This window comes from Melanerpes formicivorus, unplaced genomic scaffold, assembly GCF_026170545.1.
Source record: "Melanerpes formicivorus ecotype bairdi unplaced genomic scaffold, bMelFor1.0.p_v2 SCAF_91, whole genome shotgun sequence".
NCBI lineage: Eukaryota > Metazoa > Chordata > Aves > Piciformes > Picidae > Melanerpes > Melanerpes formicivorus.
The window spans coordinates 1461888-1478047 of record NW_027142443.1 but is presented as its reverse complement, the minus strand read 5'-3'; the positions used below and the strand labels follow the sequence as shown (position 1 = coordinate 1478047).

The 16160-nt window shown below is 52.2% G+C and overlaps 1 protein-coding gene across 6 annotated transcripts in view; it reads left to right on the top strand.

Moving 5' to 3' along the window:
• The window catches only part of NRG2 (neuregulin 2), a 228914-nt gene that overhangs the window by 204590 nt on the left and 8164 nt on the right, over positions 1–16160 (top strand). For 4 of the 6 annotated variants that reach the window (XM_068165698.1, XM_068165697.1, XM_068165699.1 and 1 more), the window contains 3 exons: positions 13542–13644; positions 14499–14622; positions 15664–15791. In XM_068165698.1, coding sequence (XP_068021799.1) covers positions 13542–13644; positions 14499–14622; positions 15664–15791 — 355 coding nt within the window. Of the gene's footprint in view, positions 1–8864; positions 8889–13541; positions 13645–14498; positions 14623–15663; positions 15792–16160 lie in introns of all 6 variants that reach the window. The other 2 variants (XM_068165701.1, XM_068165696.1) reach the window with 1 other exon arrangement.

The following is a 16160-nucleotide window of genomic DNA, read 5'->3' as shown; positions in this document are numbered from 1 at the left end:
GCCCTGGCGCTGCCAGGAGCCTCATTAGCATGTGCTAACAGCTGGCACGTGCTGGCAGGAGCCCCCCTGCTCCGGAGCACACAGACAGAAGCTTTGGGAGGCCCTGGGGACGGCTCCATGCTTTTACATTGCCTTTTGTTCCAAACTTGCCTTCCAAATCTGGAAACCTCCACCAGCTGCGGCATCCAAGGCAGCCTTGTTGAAAGGGAGGAACCAGCAAGTTCTGGTTGGATCTTTGCAAAGCCCTGATGCAAAGAGGCTTCCTCTCCACTTTGAAGCCCATGGTGCTGGGAACCCCAGCTGCAGACAGCAGTGGATGAAGTTGATTTGTAGCCTGTTTCATCATGGGGTACCCAACAGGCTTCAGTGTCATTGCTGCCATGCTGCAAAACTGAACCAGAGGGGGAAAGGAGTTTTGTGTCAGGAAAATGCCTTTCCAGGACAAGAGCAAACAGTGCCTGCTCCTTCCCCAGCCTGCAGAACATAGCTTGTTATGGGCATGGGATCCAGCCACATCTCACTCATGTGTCAGAGGAGCACTGCCAGCTCTGAAAGCAAGACATGTACATTTCCTTACCTCAGTACTGCTCTAACCACAGCATAAGAAGTTAAAAGCAGCTTAACAATCCCAATTACCTGTCTGAACTTGGATAAGGATCAGCTCAGGAGATGATTCATGTGTGTTCAGAATTGTCTTCACTTTCAGGTCCCAGCTGGGCAGCGTTTGTCTCAGCAGCACTGCAGGGAATCATGCCCCGGGCTCGCTGTTGTTCCCCATTGGGAAGGCATTTCCCTTGAGCCTGGGCTCTGCAAATGCCTGCTCTCTCCTTTAATCAATAATTGGGGCACAGGTGAAGCTGTTGTTGCTCTGTAATCCGCTCGGTGCTCCATCCTGTATGGGTTCTGACAGGTCAAAAGCCGAAACAGATTAAATGAGGTGCAGGCATTTCCAGCACAGAGAAAATAGCTCTGTCCTGATTCATGTTTCGAGAACATTGCCAGCACTTGACAGATACTTAAATAGTAAATAATGACACCCACGCTGCTGCTTTTTAAATGCACTTGGGGTATTTTAGGATTCCAGGGCCAGATCTTCAGAGTCTTTCCCATCAACACCATTCCGTATTCCAACGTGATTGACTCTGAGGAGGTGCATCCCAGGGCTCAGCCACAGCCTCTGCAGGCTGAACTCAGCTGAAGATGCTGTTCAGAAAAGCTGTGGCAGATACCTTGCTGAGTTTGGGCCAGAGATGGAGCAGCAGCCCAGCATGGTGCCAGATGCTGTGCATCTTCCTGCTGGGAGCAGCTTCCTGTCTCAGCAGCTGAAGCCCGGGTTCTGGTTTGGCTCAGGTAGAGCTTCCCATCCTCTCTAGGGGCTCAGGCTGTCTTTGTCTAGTTGGCAGGTGGCTCTGGAGCTTTGTTTTTCTCTAACTGCCCCAAGTCCCTGCTAAATGAGTGCAGTTAGGAAGATGAGAATCTGTTTAGGTAGGCTTTCTGCTGTGACTTCTCTCCCTGTTGCTGTTACAAGCACAGGACCAAGTGCCCACCGACAGACATGCTCTGTGTATACCTCACTGCTTGTAAGTGAAGAGGATGTGTTACAGAGGGTTTTTTTTTTTCTATGTGAGTGCTCACACTGCTGCTGTTTTCTAACAGATTGGTACAGAGGAACTCACTGGAAGTGAAATTATTAGGGCTAGCTTGGAGATCTCCCAGCCTGTCCTGGCTCAGCACTTTGCCCTGGGTGAATGGCAGCTGCTTTTGGTAGCAATTTGCCACAGCAGAACCAAGCAGGTATCTCAGCAGCTGTTTCCAATCTGCTTGTCAGGAGTTCACCTTTAGTTCTGCTTGCACTGCAATGCAAATGCAATGGGAAATGTGTTGAGATACTGGAGGCAAAGCCTGCTGGAACTGCTGCTGCTCTGAGAAAATGGATGCAGAGGGCCAACAGGCACCACTGCTCCAGCCCAGCAGGCTGACAGTCCTGGGCAGAGCTGTGGCACCTCTCCCAGCCTGCCCCGGGGCCAAGCCTGCCTTAGCCCAGGCCACCCACTGGGCTGCATTCCAGCAAGGCCCACACCTCGAGGGACAGCTCAGGCAGCAGCTCTGGTTGGTGCAGCAGGGGTTTTGGGGTGCAAACGGTTGGGCTGACAGCAGCCAGACAACAACCTGTTGCATGGCACAACACAGGTGAGGGTCTTTGAGGCAGCCCCACATCCACTCAGCATGGGGGAAGGCTCAGAAGCCTCCTGGTGTTTGTCACAGGTCAGCCCCAGGACAGTGTGACACTGATCACATCAGAAAAGCTATCAGAGAGGGATGGAAGGAGAGAGGACAGAACAAAACACTGCACAGTCCCCGAGGTTCAAAAAGCTGAGAGGACACATCTGAGAAGAAAAAGATGCCCTGGCTGCAGAGGTGCTGACTGAAGCCTGGTTAGGTGCCTTCTGGCTGGATGAAGTGTCACTGACCTCACCTGCTCTCTGTGCACACTCCCCCAGCCACACACAGGGAAAGGGCTGAGGCCTCACAAGGTCAGGAACTCAGCACTTGTCTGGGCTTCAACTGATCTGTGAGAGGAAAGCCTGACAGATGTTGTACAATCTGAGGGGCAGGAAAGGGACATTAAAGTAGCTTCAGTTTAGCCTGATGGAGGGCTGGCTGAAGAGTCTGCAATTGCTGTTGAAAACAGAGAATCATTTCTGTGGGTCATTAAATCACCTAAAATGCTTCTCACATCAAAGTCTTCATCTTTCCCTGCCTCCATACTATTAATGATTGCAGATGTCATTAATACTGCATCACACAGGTGATGGGAAAGTTTGATGCTGGCTTCAGGAGTTGGGTCTTGCAGTTGTGATGTAGCTCTGGAGAAGTCAGAGAGCCCTGAGATCCTAACTCCAAAGTCTGACCTAAAGCAGGAATTTTCCCTGGGCTTGGGGAATGCAGGGAGCAGACAGGGAGTAACCTACCATGCTGGCAGTCTGAGTCCATGTCGTGCACTTAGCTTCTGAGCCCTCTCCTCCCTGCCCCTCTGTGAGCAGCAGTGCAGCCAGCCCCTCAGTCATGTCTTCAGACAGCTGTCAGAGGTGTGAGCCCAGGTTCATAGCACAGCCTCGCCTCACAGTCACTGCAGACAGCCTTTGGTTAGCTGAACCCCAGTGCTGCCATCAGGAGAAGTCTCATCTGCAGGGTGAGGGTGGTGAGTACAAACCCTCAGGCTGAGCTGCCTCCCCAGAGCCCTAGGTACCTGCAGGTCTGTGCCTGGCTGCCCAGGCACAGCTGACAACAGGAGCTGAACCCCTCAGCCTGAACGAAGGCAGGGCATTGGCACCCAGGTGCTGTTTTGCCTTTGCAGCCAGGTCCTCATCTCTGCTGTCACATATGGGTGAGAATTCAGCAATATCACAAGAGGGACTAAAAGTCTTCTGAGAGCTGGTGGGTTCACCCAGCAGTCAGCTGCCTCCTGGCTCCCGCTCCAAAGGCACAGCTGTGGCTTGCAGCTCTTTCCAAGGGCAAGCAGCATGTCCAGAATCAGCCTTCCTTTGAAGACAGGTTTTGTTGTTAAGCTTCTGTGGCCCCTGTGTTTCCCAGTTTGCCTCTCCTACATCAGATCAGGGTCTAGCTCTTTCTGCAGGAACCTTCTCAGGTCTTTCCCAAGGCCCGCTGGAAGCTGACTAATAAATTTCCAGCCTTCAGGCTGGCTCCTTGTAAAGGTTTTCTAGAACACATTGGCAGCTGTTTCACTCCTGGTGGGCCTGAGAGAGTGTAGGTTAACCATCAGGAGCAGCAACATTTATACCTTGCTGAAGTCTAAACGTTTGGATTCTTTTCTCCTGTGATTTATGGAGCAGTTTAGGACTTTGGGATGCAGTTTTTACGCTCCTACTTTTCTCTTGTCTGTGGGGTTTGCAATCTCCTCTTACTTTACTATCTCTTCATCTCCCCTGGTGATTATCACTGGTCTGGAGGACAAAAATGCTGCTACTCATCTTCTGGTGCAGGGAAATATTCTCATTTGCTGCTTTGTGACCTTTTTAAATCTGGAGCCTATAGCCTGCCTGTAAACATCCTGGCACAGGGTTGGCATGCACCTGCAATGCCATCCTGCACGGTCTCCATCTCTACCCCAGATTTCCTTCTTGGTCTCTTTAAAAGCTAACTTTTAATTCCTGGCTGGAGCCTTCCCCCTGCTGTACTTGGGAAGCACAAAGCAGCATCTTCTGCTGGCTCTGGGGAGGGCAGTCTTCCTCTTTGGCTTTCCTCTCCAGCACCAAACCCTTCCTGAAGGGGAGCACAGCTACTTTTGCTGCAGGGTGCAGAGTGTAGTCATCTGGAAACAAGGAAGAGAAGAGCTGGAAGCTGAGCCATCAGCCTGGCAGTCACAGACTGGCAGTTCTGCTCAGCTCTGCTTGCAGTGGATACTGATCCCAAGGCATATGCTGGGTTCCTGGCCTGCTGGGTCTCCCAGGGCTCCCTAACTGGAGGCACCAAAAGTTAGTGTGCTGGGGCTGCCTCCTGGGTGGTTTGCTGTGGAGCAGGATAGAATCATAAAACCACAGAAGTGATTTGGCTGGATGAAGCCTTTCTATCCTCAAGTTCAATCTTCAGCCTAACCCCACCATGGCAACTGAACCATGGCCCCAAGTGCCATGGCCACAGGGTTCTGGACCACCTCCAGGCATGGGGACTCCACCACCACCCTGGGCAGCCTGTGCCAGTCCCTGACCACTCTGGCAGCTAAGAAATTTTTCCTCCTCTCCAACTTGAGCTTTCCCTGGCACAACTTCAGGCCTTCTATCACCTGAGACTAGGGAGCAGTGCTCAACCCCTACCTCACTGCAGCCTCCTCTCAGGAAGCTGTAGAGAGCAATGAGGTCTCCCCTCAGCCTCCTCCACACTGAACACATCCAGGTCCCTCAGCCCTGGCAGCACCTAAATCCAACTGATAGCTTCCTTGAGGTCCACTTCAGCAGAATGTCATCCTTGGGAAGACTTGAGTGTAGGGTCCATGCATCCCTTGACTCTTCAGCAACCCCTGCTTTGCACAGCTGACTGGTACCAATCTGGGTGATGGGATCCAGCCTCAATCCCACACAGATGTACTGCAGCTGAGGCCAGGAGTGTGAAAGTGAAACATTTTTGTCATGTCTTTTGCATTTTGCTCCCCTTTTTGCCTTCCTCAGCTCTTCCCTGCTTGCTGCCTTTCTCTGCAGGGCAGCCTTCTGTCATGCACACAGTATGGAGCAAGTTCTGCACCATGAGGCTCCTGGAACACTGGCACACGTTGCCCAGGGAGGTGGGTGGGACCCATCCCTGGAGCTATTCCAGGTGAGGCTGGACAGGGCTCTGGGCAACCTGCTCTAGTGGAGGATGTCCCTGCTGAGTGCAGGGGATTGGACTGGGTGAGTTGTGGAGGTCCCTTCCAGCCCAGTCCATTCTGTGATTCTAAGTACTTGAACATTTCCAAACCAGTGCTCCAGTCTCTTTGAAGTCAGCATAGAAGAGCCTAAGCTTAGCTTTTAAGCACAGGAAATAATGTAAATGCTGCAAGATCCTGCACCAAGGAGGCCAGGCCAGTAGAAACCATTTCCTCACTTCTGATGGCTGCATTAGCAGAAGCAAATTCTGCCTCAAGTCCAGCACCTGCAGAAAGCAGGAACATTAGCAACAGGACTTCCCAGAAGTCTGGGCCCCACTTCAGATAGTTCACAGCAGGTCAGGGTGAGCCCTAGCTCCCTGCTGTGAGCAGGGCACCTGTGGAGCTCAGAGAGAAGGTTAATGGTGGGAGGGCAATAATGTGGCCATGTCCTCAGCCCAGAGCTGCCACCTCTGTGCTGTGATCTCTCTGGCTGGTGGTCTCTGGAGACATTGCTTCTGGAGGAGCTTTTCCCTTGGCATGCAGCAGTGTCCCTGCAGATGCAATGCATCCACTGCATTTCAGGCTTCAGACACTTCAAGGTCAGTCTGAGATTTGGAAGGTTTGTCCTGGGGTGGATCACTCTCTGGAGGACCTACCTTCCCTCTGGGTGGTTAATGGCCCCCGAGGAGACCAAAGGCTTTTAGGCATCCCCAGTAGTCAAGTCAGCCAGGCTGCCAGTCTGGCTGGGAGGGTGAATAGAGTGCAGGCTGCACTGCTGCAAGGGCACAGGGCACACATACCACCCGGAGCTGAGCACCTTCTCCACCCAGCAGCAAATGCAAGCCACACCTTTTCCATGCACACTGATTCTCTGGATCAACCTCTTTAGAAAGCAAAGGAGACTTCTGGCAAGGCAGAAAGAAATCCCTTCTGCTCCAGACCAGCACTAATGGTCTCTAGGGGAAGTCTGGATTTCTCAGACACCTTTAGTGCATTGCTGATCTGCAGTGGGCAGGCACCATGAGGTAAGCCATGGCTGTGGAGATGCTACCCCTCTGCTGAGTGCAGGATGGTTACATCTTGAAGCAGTGCTTTTCTTGGAGCTGGGATCATCTCCTTACCCCCTGGACTAAAACATGTTGAGCAATTCAGAAGGGAAGAGATAAACCTTCCAAATCTCAGACTGACCTTGAAGTGTCTCCTCCTTCACTGCCCCAGCACAGAAGGCAGTACCTGGCCAGGCTGGGAGGAACTCCTGATCAGGGGAAGGGGACAGTGTCTCCCTCTTTGGTGTGTGCAGTTCTGGGTGATACAGGAGCAATGTCTGTAGAATGAAGTGATGGCAAGGAAGTGTTGAGCAGCCATGGACATAAATGTAGAGCACAGGCTGGGGTGAGGCTCCCTCTATCTGCAAAGCTACCGATGAGTTTGCAGGCACAGGCAGGCACCAACATCTGCATGCCTGCAGCCCAGCAGCTGCATGCCTGCATGGTTTGTCTCCTCCTCAGGGAACCTGTAGCCAAGGTGCAGTTGGCTGTCTGTGCCTGTGGGGATGGGAAGCCAGAAGGAACTGCAGTTGGGATGTGAGAGGGACAGTGGGAAGGCTGAGGTTCCTCAGCTCCTGCCCACCACCACTGCTGACAGAGGCAATTCTGAGATTGCAAAAAACACAGACAGACATGGAACTGGTTTCAATTGCATCCATTGGTAGCCGTAGATGTTGCAGCAAAGCCTGGAGCAGGCAGGAAATGTGGCAGCACAGGCAGTGTGCAGCTACTAAAGGGATCAACTGTGCTCTAATGCACCTCTGCATGCACAGTGTTGGGGGAAACTGTGTGTGACTGAGGAACAAGTTAAGGCTGGATGTGATAACCCAGAGGCTGAGGATGAGAGCATTCTACCCACCAGTTCTCTGCTGCCCACCACACTGTGACTGTGTCACTGCCACTTGTGCCAAAGGACTGTGACAAGCACAGCAGGGTTTGCCCTTCGTTTTGTACAGGGCTGAGATGTGAAGCAGAGAGCAGCCAGGTTTGGTTGGCCTTGCAATAAGGCACAATTTTTAAGCCCCCCAACCCCATCCAACTCCCCTTCCTCCCAAAATCCTCTCTTCCCCCCAACCTCAGCATTTCTTTGAAGAGAAGAACCTGCTTTAGCAAATGTGTTTCCATGTTCCATAATTGTTAGTACTAATTTCCCCCCCACCCCCTGCCTCAACTTGAACAGCATTGCAAAAGGCAGGCAGCATTCCTGTGCAGCCAAAAGCACTGCCTTGCAAAAACCCTAGCAAATGAAGCTGGACCTCTCCAAGCTGCAAATAATGTTGTGTGTGTGGTGCTGGGGAACATCAGAGCTCACTTGGTGTGCGGTGGTAAGTACGGAGAACTCGAATGTTCCTCTAAGAAAAGCTGTCTTTAGGCCAGGCCTGACCCAGGACTATTGCTCAAACGCAGGGGACCTGTTTTGAGTGCCTACCTGCTCGGTGCCTTTGGTGAACCTACTTAGCTCATGGCCGTCTCTGCCGGATGAGCTGCGCTCTGGAGCCGCTGAACCTGGCAGCAGCTGCTCCAGTCGGTGCTTTTTTTCCAGCCCGCTTGTTGTTCCTAAAACAAAGCAGAAGTGAAATTTGGAAGCTCAGAGACTGGAGGGAAGCTGTGGGTGCGGTGTGCACTGTCAGAGCCGCAGAGGGCTCGTTGCGTTGCCCGGCCAGCTCACGGCTTGCCGCAGCGCTGGGTCGGCGGCAGGGCGCTACCGCCGGCAGCGGTGTTCAGGCAGCCGTCGGGGCAGTGCCGCCGGCTGAGCTGCGCATCTCAGACCGGGCTTGAGGTCCTGGGCAGCAGAGTGGTGCCGGCAGCCCCCCGGGCCCCGAGCAAGTGCCCGCAGTTGTGGCCGCCCAGCGGTCCCTGTGGTGGCAGCCCCGGGGCAGAGCGCGGCGTGCGGAGCCGGGCAGGGAGCCTCTGCCGGTGGACAGGGAGCGAGCGGCTTCCTGGCTTCCTCCAAGCTCATGCAGCCGCTGTGTGTTTTGACCTGTCAGGAGATGTTTCAGAACAAGAGTATCTCTTTGTTGTTGTTGTTGGTTTTTTCCTCTCTCTCTTTTGTCTTTTTCCTGCCTGAACTGTGACTTCCATACCAGGTACTAACAACCATGGCTCACCCCAGAACAACCCATGATTAACGAAAAGAACTCACAATTAACAAAAGGAACTCATGATTAACTGTTGCAAGGACTCATGATTAATTGCAAGAATTCATAATTAACGACCAGATTTCATTACTTAACTACCTCCGCAATTTGTTTGGGTCTTTTCTTTACACAAGCTCTGAGCTCTGGTGGGGATTTGCCATGCTCTGAGGCAAACACTGTCTTCTGTGTACCTGCTGCTGAGCTAACCTGCTGTAAGTGCACAGTGTGTGTGTGTTTGTATATTAGAGATCTCTGACAGACCTGTTTTTTTTTTTGTTTTTTCTCTTTCTCTTCCTTGTCTTCTTTCTGCATTGGCAGAGCATCTTGGATTTGAATTAAAGGGTATGGAACAACCATTCATTTATTAATCAGAAGCCATTTAAGAGCTGCCCACATTATATTTATGGCTTTAATGGGATGATTAAAAAATCAGCTGTTGTCTTCTCTTCCCTGGCACCAAGATAGAGGTTTGGATTGAAAAAACAAAACAAAACAAAACAAAACAAAACAGACAAACCAAAACCAAAACAACCAAACAGCAACAAAAAAAAAATAATACAAAACTAAACCAAACCAAACAAAAAACCAAAACTAAACCAACCCAAAAAGCAACCCAAAGCAAAGCACAACTTGCAAATGAAAGCTATCACAATGCAGGTGTATTTTTAGCAGCACTTTTTTCTTTGCTTCAAGCAGCAACCTGGTGTGTGTGGCGTGCCTGGGGTGTGCCAAGTGCCATCCATCTCCTCATTCAGCATGCTTCTGTCTATTGAACTGGAGAGCTGGAGCTTGTGGCCAGTCAAAACCTTGCCCGCAGGCACCACTTGGGAAGGGGCAGGCATTCCAGGAAGGGGCAAGTGAGCTGTAGGAAGAGCCAGGAGCAATGCACAAAAAATGGAACCCAGAAAGTTCTACTTCACCATGAGGAGACATTTTTTTCCTGTGAGGGGGGGCTGGAGCACTGGAGCAGGCTGCCCAGAGAGGTTGTGGATTCTCCTTCTATAAAGACTTTCAAGACCCACCTGGATATGTTCTTGTGTGCCTTGGCAGGGAGGTTGGACGGGATGATCTCTGGAGGTCCCTTCCAACCCCTACCATTCTATGATTCTATGAATTCAAGGAATTGCCATTCTAGACACACTGACCTCCACTGGAACCTGGAAGGGTCAGGATGAGCTTTGCCAGTCCTCCTCCCAGAGGTTAGTGGCTTGTTTTTGTCCATGACCAGGAGGAAAGGACTCCAAGAAAGGTGGCATGGGACTAGAAAACAGTGAGCCCAGGGAAGCCCTTAGTCTCCAGAGTGGGGGGGGGAGGGGAGTGTAATGGTGACAAGATGAAGTCTGGAGGAACACTGCAGGAGCTTCAGTGCTTTTGAGAACATCCCCCTTGGGCAATGACCTTTGCCTGCCCACTTGCTCACAACCATTTTGTTTTTCTTCATTCTGTTTTTAGAAATGGATCAGGTACCCACTGAGTAGGCAAATCCCTGGTGTTTGGCTCCCTGGAGTGTACAGCCACAGGGAGGACTTGCTCATATGAGAGCAAAAAAATGTTTATCACTTGAAAGAAATCTTTATCACTTGAAAATGCTACCCCAGCAATGTCAGCCAGAGTAGACCCCCCACCATGAATACACTTCAGATCTCTTTGCCAGAGGTATTGTGACACCAGTCTTTCACTTTGGGATCCTAAGCTGTCTTTTGGGGTCCCTGAGGTGGAGGGACATGCACTAGCTGAAGCTGGAGAATCTTTTCTCCCCTGGTTTTTGCACGTCTGATCCACCACCAGTGCTGTGCCCACCTCCAGCCCTGGCCTGTGTGCAAGCCCCCACAGGTTGTGGTCAGGTGTGGCAGAGAAAGTGGTGCTGCTAATGCCAATACACTTCCAAAAGCTTCCAAACTGAGGATTTTTGACATCCCTTTTTTGTTGACCTTTTGTCCTTTTCCTCATCCATTCTCAATGTCATCACAGAACCGCACACATCCTGCTCCCAGCCTGCCGTTGTCTCTTCTCTCCCATCCATCTCTCACTCCCATGCGTTGCTGTGACCCCCTGGCTGTGGCCCCATGGCTGGACTCTGTGTGGCACCACATGGTTTGTTCATGGTGTTTGCTGCTGTAGAGTGACGATGCTGCTGCTGAAGAGCTGATGTTTGTAGAACATAGAGACACAAATGGACAAGCCTTGCTCAGTGACCTTCCCTGCTCAGAGACAGCACTGCAGTGTGCACTCTCTTCTTCCTCTCACTCTGGGGATGGGTTTGTGCTACAGCAAGACACCCTGTTAGCAAGCAGCAGCCTGAAGGAGATGATAGGAGCCAAGCTGAATGGATGATGATAGGAACCAAGATGAATTCAATTGATAATAGGAGTCAAGCTGAATTGAAATTATAGTAACCAAGCTGAAGTGAATTGATGATAGGAACCAAGCTGAACTGCTATCAGTGAGTCATTTCATTTTTAATTGTGCAGCAGAAACAGCCTCACACCTCACTGCTTCACTCAGCAGAGCTGTCAGTTGGAGGCAGGGGCTAAACCTACATTTCTGGTAAAATCAAAACACTCCTCATGCAATGCGGGAGAAGGTTCAGGGCAGGCAGATACCTCAGAGTCAGAATCCCATGCTGATCACCAGAAGGAGGCTTTGATCTGAGCCTTGGGTGGGAAGTTTTGCCATGGAGGTGGAAGGTTAAAAAAGTCAACCCCAAAGCACAGGTTTGTTGGCTTTGCTCTTTCTGCCTTCTCTGTCACTCAAAGCAAATGGGGTTTGCTTGGGGAGGGGTGGGGTGGAAAGACTTTGTAGGGAAAAAAAAGTAGCTAGGGAAGGACCTTTGAAAGAATTTGATTGATGTGTAGGTCCATGGTGGAAGCTGATCCCCCTGCCCAGCCTCTGATTTTTTTGGTCAAAGCAGTTTTTTTGCTGGGTAGCAGCAAAGTTGTTGCCTGGTGCCAGCCATAACCAGGACACGATCCTAGCTGGGCTTTCTGATTCTGATACACATCTCTGACACTCCTGTCTGAAAGAAAGAGCTGGAATCCAGGTCCCAGGGGTGTGCAAGAGCAAGAAAACTTCTCTGCCATGGTTGCTGGTGCCTGGGAAAGGGTGTCCGTGGAAGGGAAGAGCAGCACTGGAGGAGGTGTTTCACCCAGGGTGAGTTCTTTGCCCTTGCCAACCCCACCTGGTTCCCTGTCGTGAAAGTTTTGCTTAAGAGCAGCCAGCAGCCAAACTCCACTCTGTGAGCAGGTCCCAGCTGTGCAGTCACTGGCTCTGAGGAGGTGCAAGCCAGCTGGGGAAACTGCTGCCCCACAGCCACCCGGAGCCTAAGCCAGCCCCTGGCCACACCACCATGGGGATGGGGGCTGGGAGAGCCTCTCTGGTGCTGGGTGGGACATTGCCTTCCTGGCAGCTCCCCCTGAGCACCTCAGGAAGCCAAAGGCCAGAGTGCAACCAGCAGGGGTGGAAATGGATTTCTGCAAGCTGTAGCTTCGCAGCACAGGCACAAACCCAGCTCTGCTGACGACGTTCTGCATCCTCATGGCAGGGCTGTTGTGCTCAGCTCTTGTTGAGCATTAGAAGTCAGAGAAACAATTTCTCTGACACTGTTTGTTTTGTTTGGGTTTTTTTCTTTCAAAAATGATTTTTCTTTCCTAGAGCAGCAAACTGGATCTGCTCTGAATTCAGTGATCTGCAGTGTTGCATTGCTTCCCCCTTGCTTTTTCTGCCGAAGCCCAGACCCAGGGGGCTCTGGGAGCAGCCCTCTTCTCCTTTTGTTTGGTAGCACTGGGGGTGTCACACACTCTGCTGAAGGTGTGTAGCCTGGCATGGGGAGCCATGCTGAACACAGCAACCACGGCAGCAGTTTGATTGCCTAATCAGGATGAAAAACTCTTCCAGTGAATATTAAAGCAGGCACAGACCACAGTAACTTCAACACCTAGCACGGGGGCACGAGAACACCATCAGTAGACGCTGACAGCTGTGCAGTGAATCCTGCTCTCAGCCACCAGCTGGAGAACGAAACTGATGAGCTCAGTGCAGAGGGCTGGGTGTTGTGGGAAAGGATCTGCTCTGGTGCAGCCACAGGGGAAGATGTGTCCTTGCAGTGCTGCCTAGGTGCAACTCAGCTGCACTGCAAGGGATGTCGTCCTTGGAACTTTGATTAATGTGAATGAATCCCCTCACCTCCAGCATGGCCTGGGGGTGAGGCAAGTGGCTGACTTTTCTGCTTTGAAGGGTGGTCCATGACCAAGGGTGGTGTCTGAGGGGGGCAGCAACTTGCTGCTTGGATTCTGTGTGACTCAGAGTGCTATGGAATTAATTCCTTCCTAAGAGTTCATTAAAAATCCACAACTGTAACTGGTTACTGCATCTTAGTTACTCCACTCCCTTTTCTTTGTCTACTGTGCTGTCACTTCTCCATCCTCATCCTGCTTTCTGACTGTTTTAGGATGTCCCTTTCAGCACCTGCATGCTTTGGGGCCTGTTGCTGGGTGGTTTCTATAGCACGCCAGCGAGCTCCAGGGCATGCAGCCGCTGCAAGGAAAAGGCATCCTGAGCTCATCAGAGCAGAGAGCCTGTGATGAGAGCATCACAGGCTGTGTGTGTACATGGTGAGTGGGGTTGCTTGGGGGCTTCCCTGCTAGGCCAGAAGTTGCCATCCAGGGGGAACCTGCTGAAGGGAGGGGAGAGTCATGAGGCTTTCTGAGGCAGTCACCAAGGCACGCTGAAGGGAGAGGAGAGTGAGAAGCCTGAGCTGCTGAGTGAGAGAGGGCAGAGCAGCAGAGACAAGAGGAGTGAAGGGCTCTTGAGGGGTGAGTAAGGTTGGGCGAGCTGGTCTCAGGTTTGGGGCAGCTATTAGATACGGGCAGTGGATTGGTAGGAGGTCTGCCCGAGCCCTCTTCACCTCACCCACACACAGTGCTGGTCCCTGTGCAGCCAGACGCAGCCGTGGTGCTGGAGCCCACTGCTAACTGCCCTCTCTCTCTCCATTTGCAGAAGCAGAAGAGCTGTACCAGAAGAGAGTTTTAACCATCACAGGAATCTGTGTTGCCTTGCTTGTGGTGGGCATCGTCTGTGTGGTAGCTTACTGTAAAACCAAGTGAGTGTGGCTGGTGACAGGCACAACCTGACTACAGCTGTGATACTGCTTCACCCTTTCACACTCACCACCCAAATGCTGTTTTAAAGAAATGCTGTGCTGTGATATTCCCCAGAGTGTCTCCTGGGGGAGGCCAGTGAAGCCAGGCTGTGGCTCAGCAGGGTATTTTCCTGGGAACTTTTGCTCACCCCTTGACTCAGCATTGTTTTGCCCACCCAGGTGATGCTGTTACTGGTGAAAGCTGCTCCCCGAGCCAGCTGCTCATCTCCTGACAGCAGAAGCACACTGGACTGAAGTGCAGGAGCTCTGGGCTCAGCCTTGTTCCTTCCAGGGACTTTCAGAGCAATCTAGACAGAACAAGAGGCTTGGGGACTTCTTTTATGGTTAGGCTACCCTGCCTGGACATAGAGTGTCCCGTGGAGTGGATGCCCTGCCAGGGACATGGGTAGGCTTTGCCACTTGGTCCTTAATGCAGCTGCCTTACTGCCAAGGCCAGCCCAGGACCTGTTGCCTATTGTCCTGCTTTTCTCTTGCACTCCCAGCACCATGGTGCTTCTAGCCCACTATACTGTGCTGAGCCTTGCCTTGCAAAAGGGGACCCTGGGCCCAGCTTCCCAAGTTGCCCCTGGCAAGAGATGTTCCTCTTTTTTTCATTATTGTTGAAAAGCAGCAGCAGGAGGTGGCAAATGTTGGATGCCTCACTTCTGCCTGCCTGCAGCTCCCCACAAGCACCACTGACCCAGAGAGGGTACCTGAGACTTGCCTGCTCCACCACCTGTGTCAAGATGTCTCTGTGGGGAGAGGGCCCCAGCAGGGAAGCCTTCACAACAGTTTTTTCCCTTTCTGTTTTGAAGGAAGCAGAGAAAACAAATGCACAACCACCTACGGCAGAACATGTGCCCTGCCCACCAGAACAGGAGCCTGGCCAATGGGCCCAGCCACCCCCGCCTGGATCCTGAGGAAATCCAAATGGCTGATGTAAGACCTTCTGCCTCCATCTCACATGCACAGAATCACACAGAATCACCTAGGTTGGAAGAGACCTCAAAGATCACCAAGTCCAACCTGTCACCACAGGCCCCATGACTAAACCATGGCACCAAGTGCCACGTCCAATCCCCTCTTGAACACCTCCAGGGATGGGGACTCCACCACCTCCCTGGGCAGCACATTCCAATGGCAAACAACTCTCTCTGGGAAGAACTTTCTCCTCACCTCCAGCCTAAACTTCCCCTGGCACAGCTTGAGACTGTGTACTCTTGTTCTGGTGCTGGTTGCCTGGGAGAAGAGACCAACCCCTACCTGGCTACAACCTCCCTTCAGGTAGTTGTAGACAGCAATGAGGTCTCCCCTGAGCCTCCTCTTCTCCAGGCTAAACAATCCCAGCTCCCTCAGCCTCTCCTCACAGGGCTGTGCTTGAGGCCTCTCCCCAGCCTCGTTGCCCTTCCCTGCCCAGTCCCTGCTTTACACCAGGGATTCAGTGTGGCTGTGTATCACAGAACCACAGAATCACTCAGGTTGGCAAAGACCCCTGGGGTCCCCAAGTCCAAGCACTGCCCCTGCCCTACAAAGCTCACCCTTAAACCCTGTCCCCAGGCACCACATCTGAAGGACTTTCAAGCACCCCCAGGGCTGGTGACTCCCCCACCTCCCTGGGCAGCCTCTGCCAGTGTCTGACCACTCTGGCTGTGAAAAATGTTTCCTACTGTCCAGTCTAAACCTGCCCTGCTGCAGCTTGAGGCCATTCCCTCTTGTTCTATAGCTAATGCCCTGTGAGGAGAGACCAGCACCAACCTCCCCACAGCTCCTTTCAGGGAGTTGTAGAGCCACAAGGTCTGCCCTCAGCCTCCTCTTCTGCAAACTAGAGAGCCCCAGCTCCTTGCCCTGTGCGTGTGTGAGAGAAGCACAACACTAACAGACTTGAGAAAGAAGCTGAGCCAGCTGGCGTGGTGGTGGCAGGGCTGGTGGCAGCGTGGTGGCAGCCTGGTGCTGACCTGTGTGGCTCTCCCTGTGTTGCAGTACATCTCCAAGAACGTTTCTGCCACCGAGCACGTCATCCGGAGGGAAACAGAGACAACCTTCTCGGGCAGCCACTCCTGCTCCCCGTCCCACCACTGCTCCACAGCCACTCCGACATCCAGCCAGAGGTGACGTATGCCATCTTCCTCCCAGCCTTTTCTCCTGCTCTCTGCAGGGGGATCCTGTGAGCCCCAAAGCCATCCGGTTTTCCTTTCCCCTCCCTCTCTTGTCTTCCCTTGATGCCTGGGACCCCAGTGGCACGCACGCCATCCCAGCACTGGGAGCTCAGGGAAGAAATGAAGTTGTGGCCTCGTGCTCTGCACAGACACCAACAGGAGGAGGCATCTAGGAAAGGCTTTGGCACCACCTGCAATAACTCATAAAGCACACACAGGTTGTCTATTCCGTGCTTTATATCTTTAGGATGGATTTGTCCTGGTGTCTTAGTCCAGAGAGGGAAAGAGACTCAGTTCTTTTGAATATTCCTGTGTTATGAA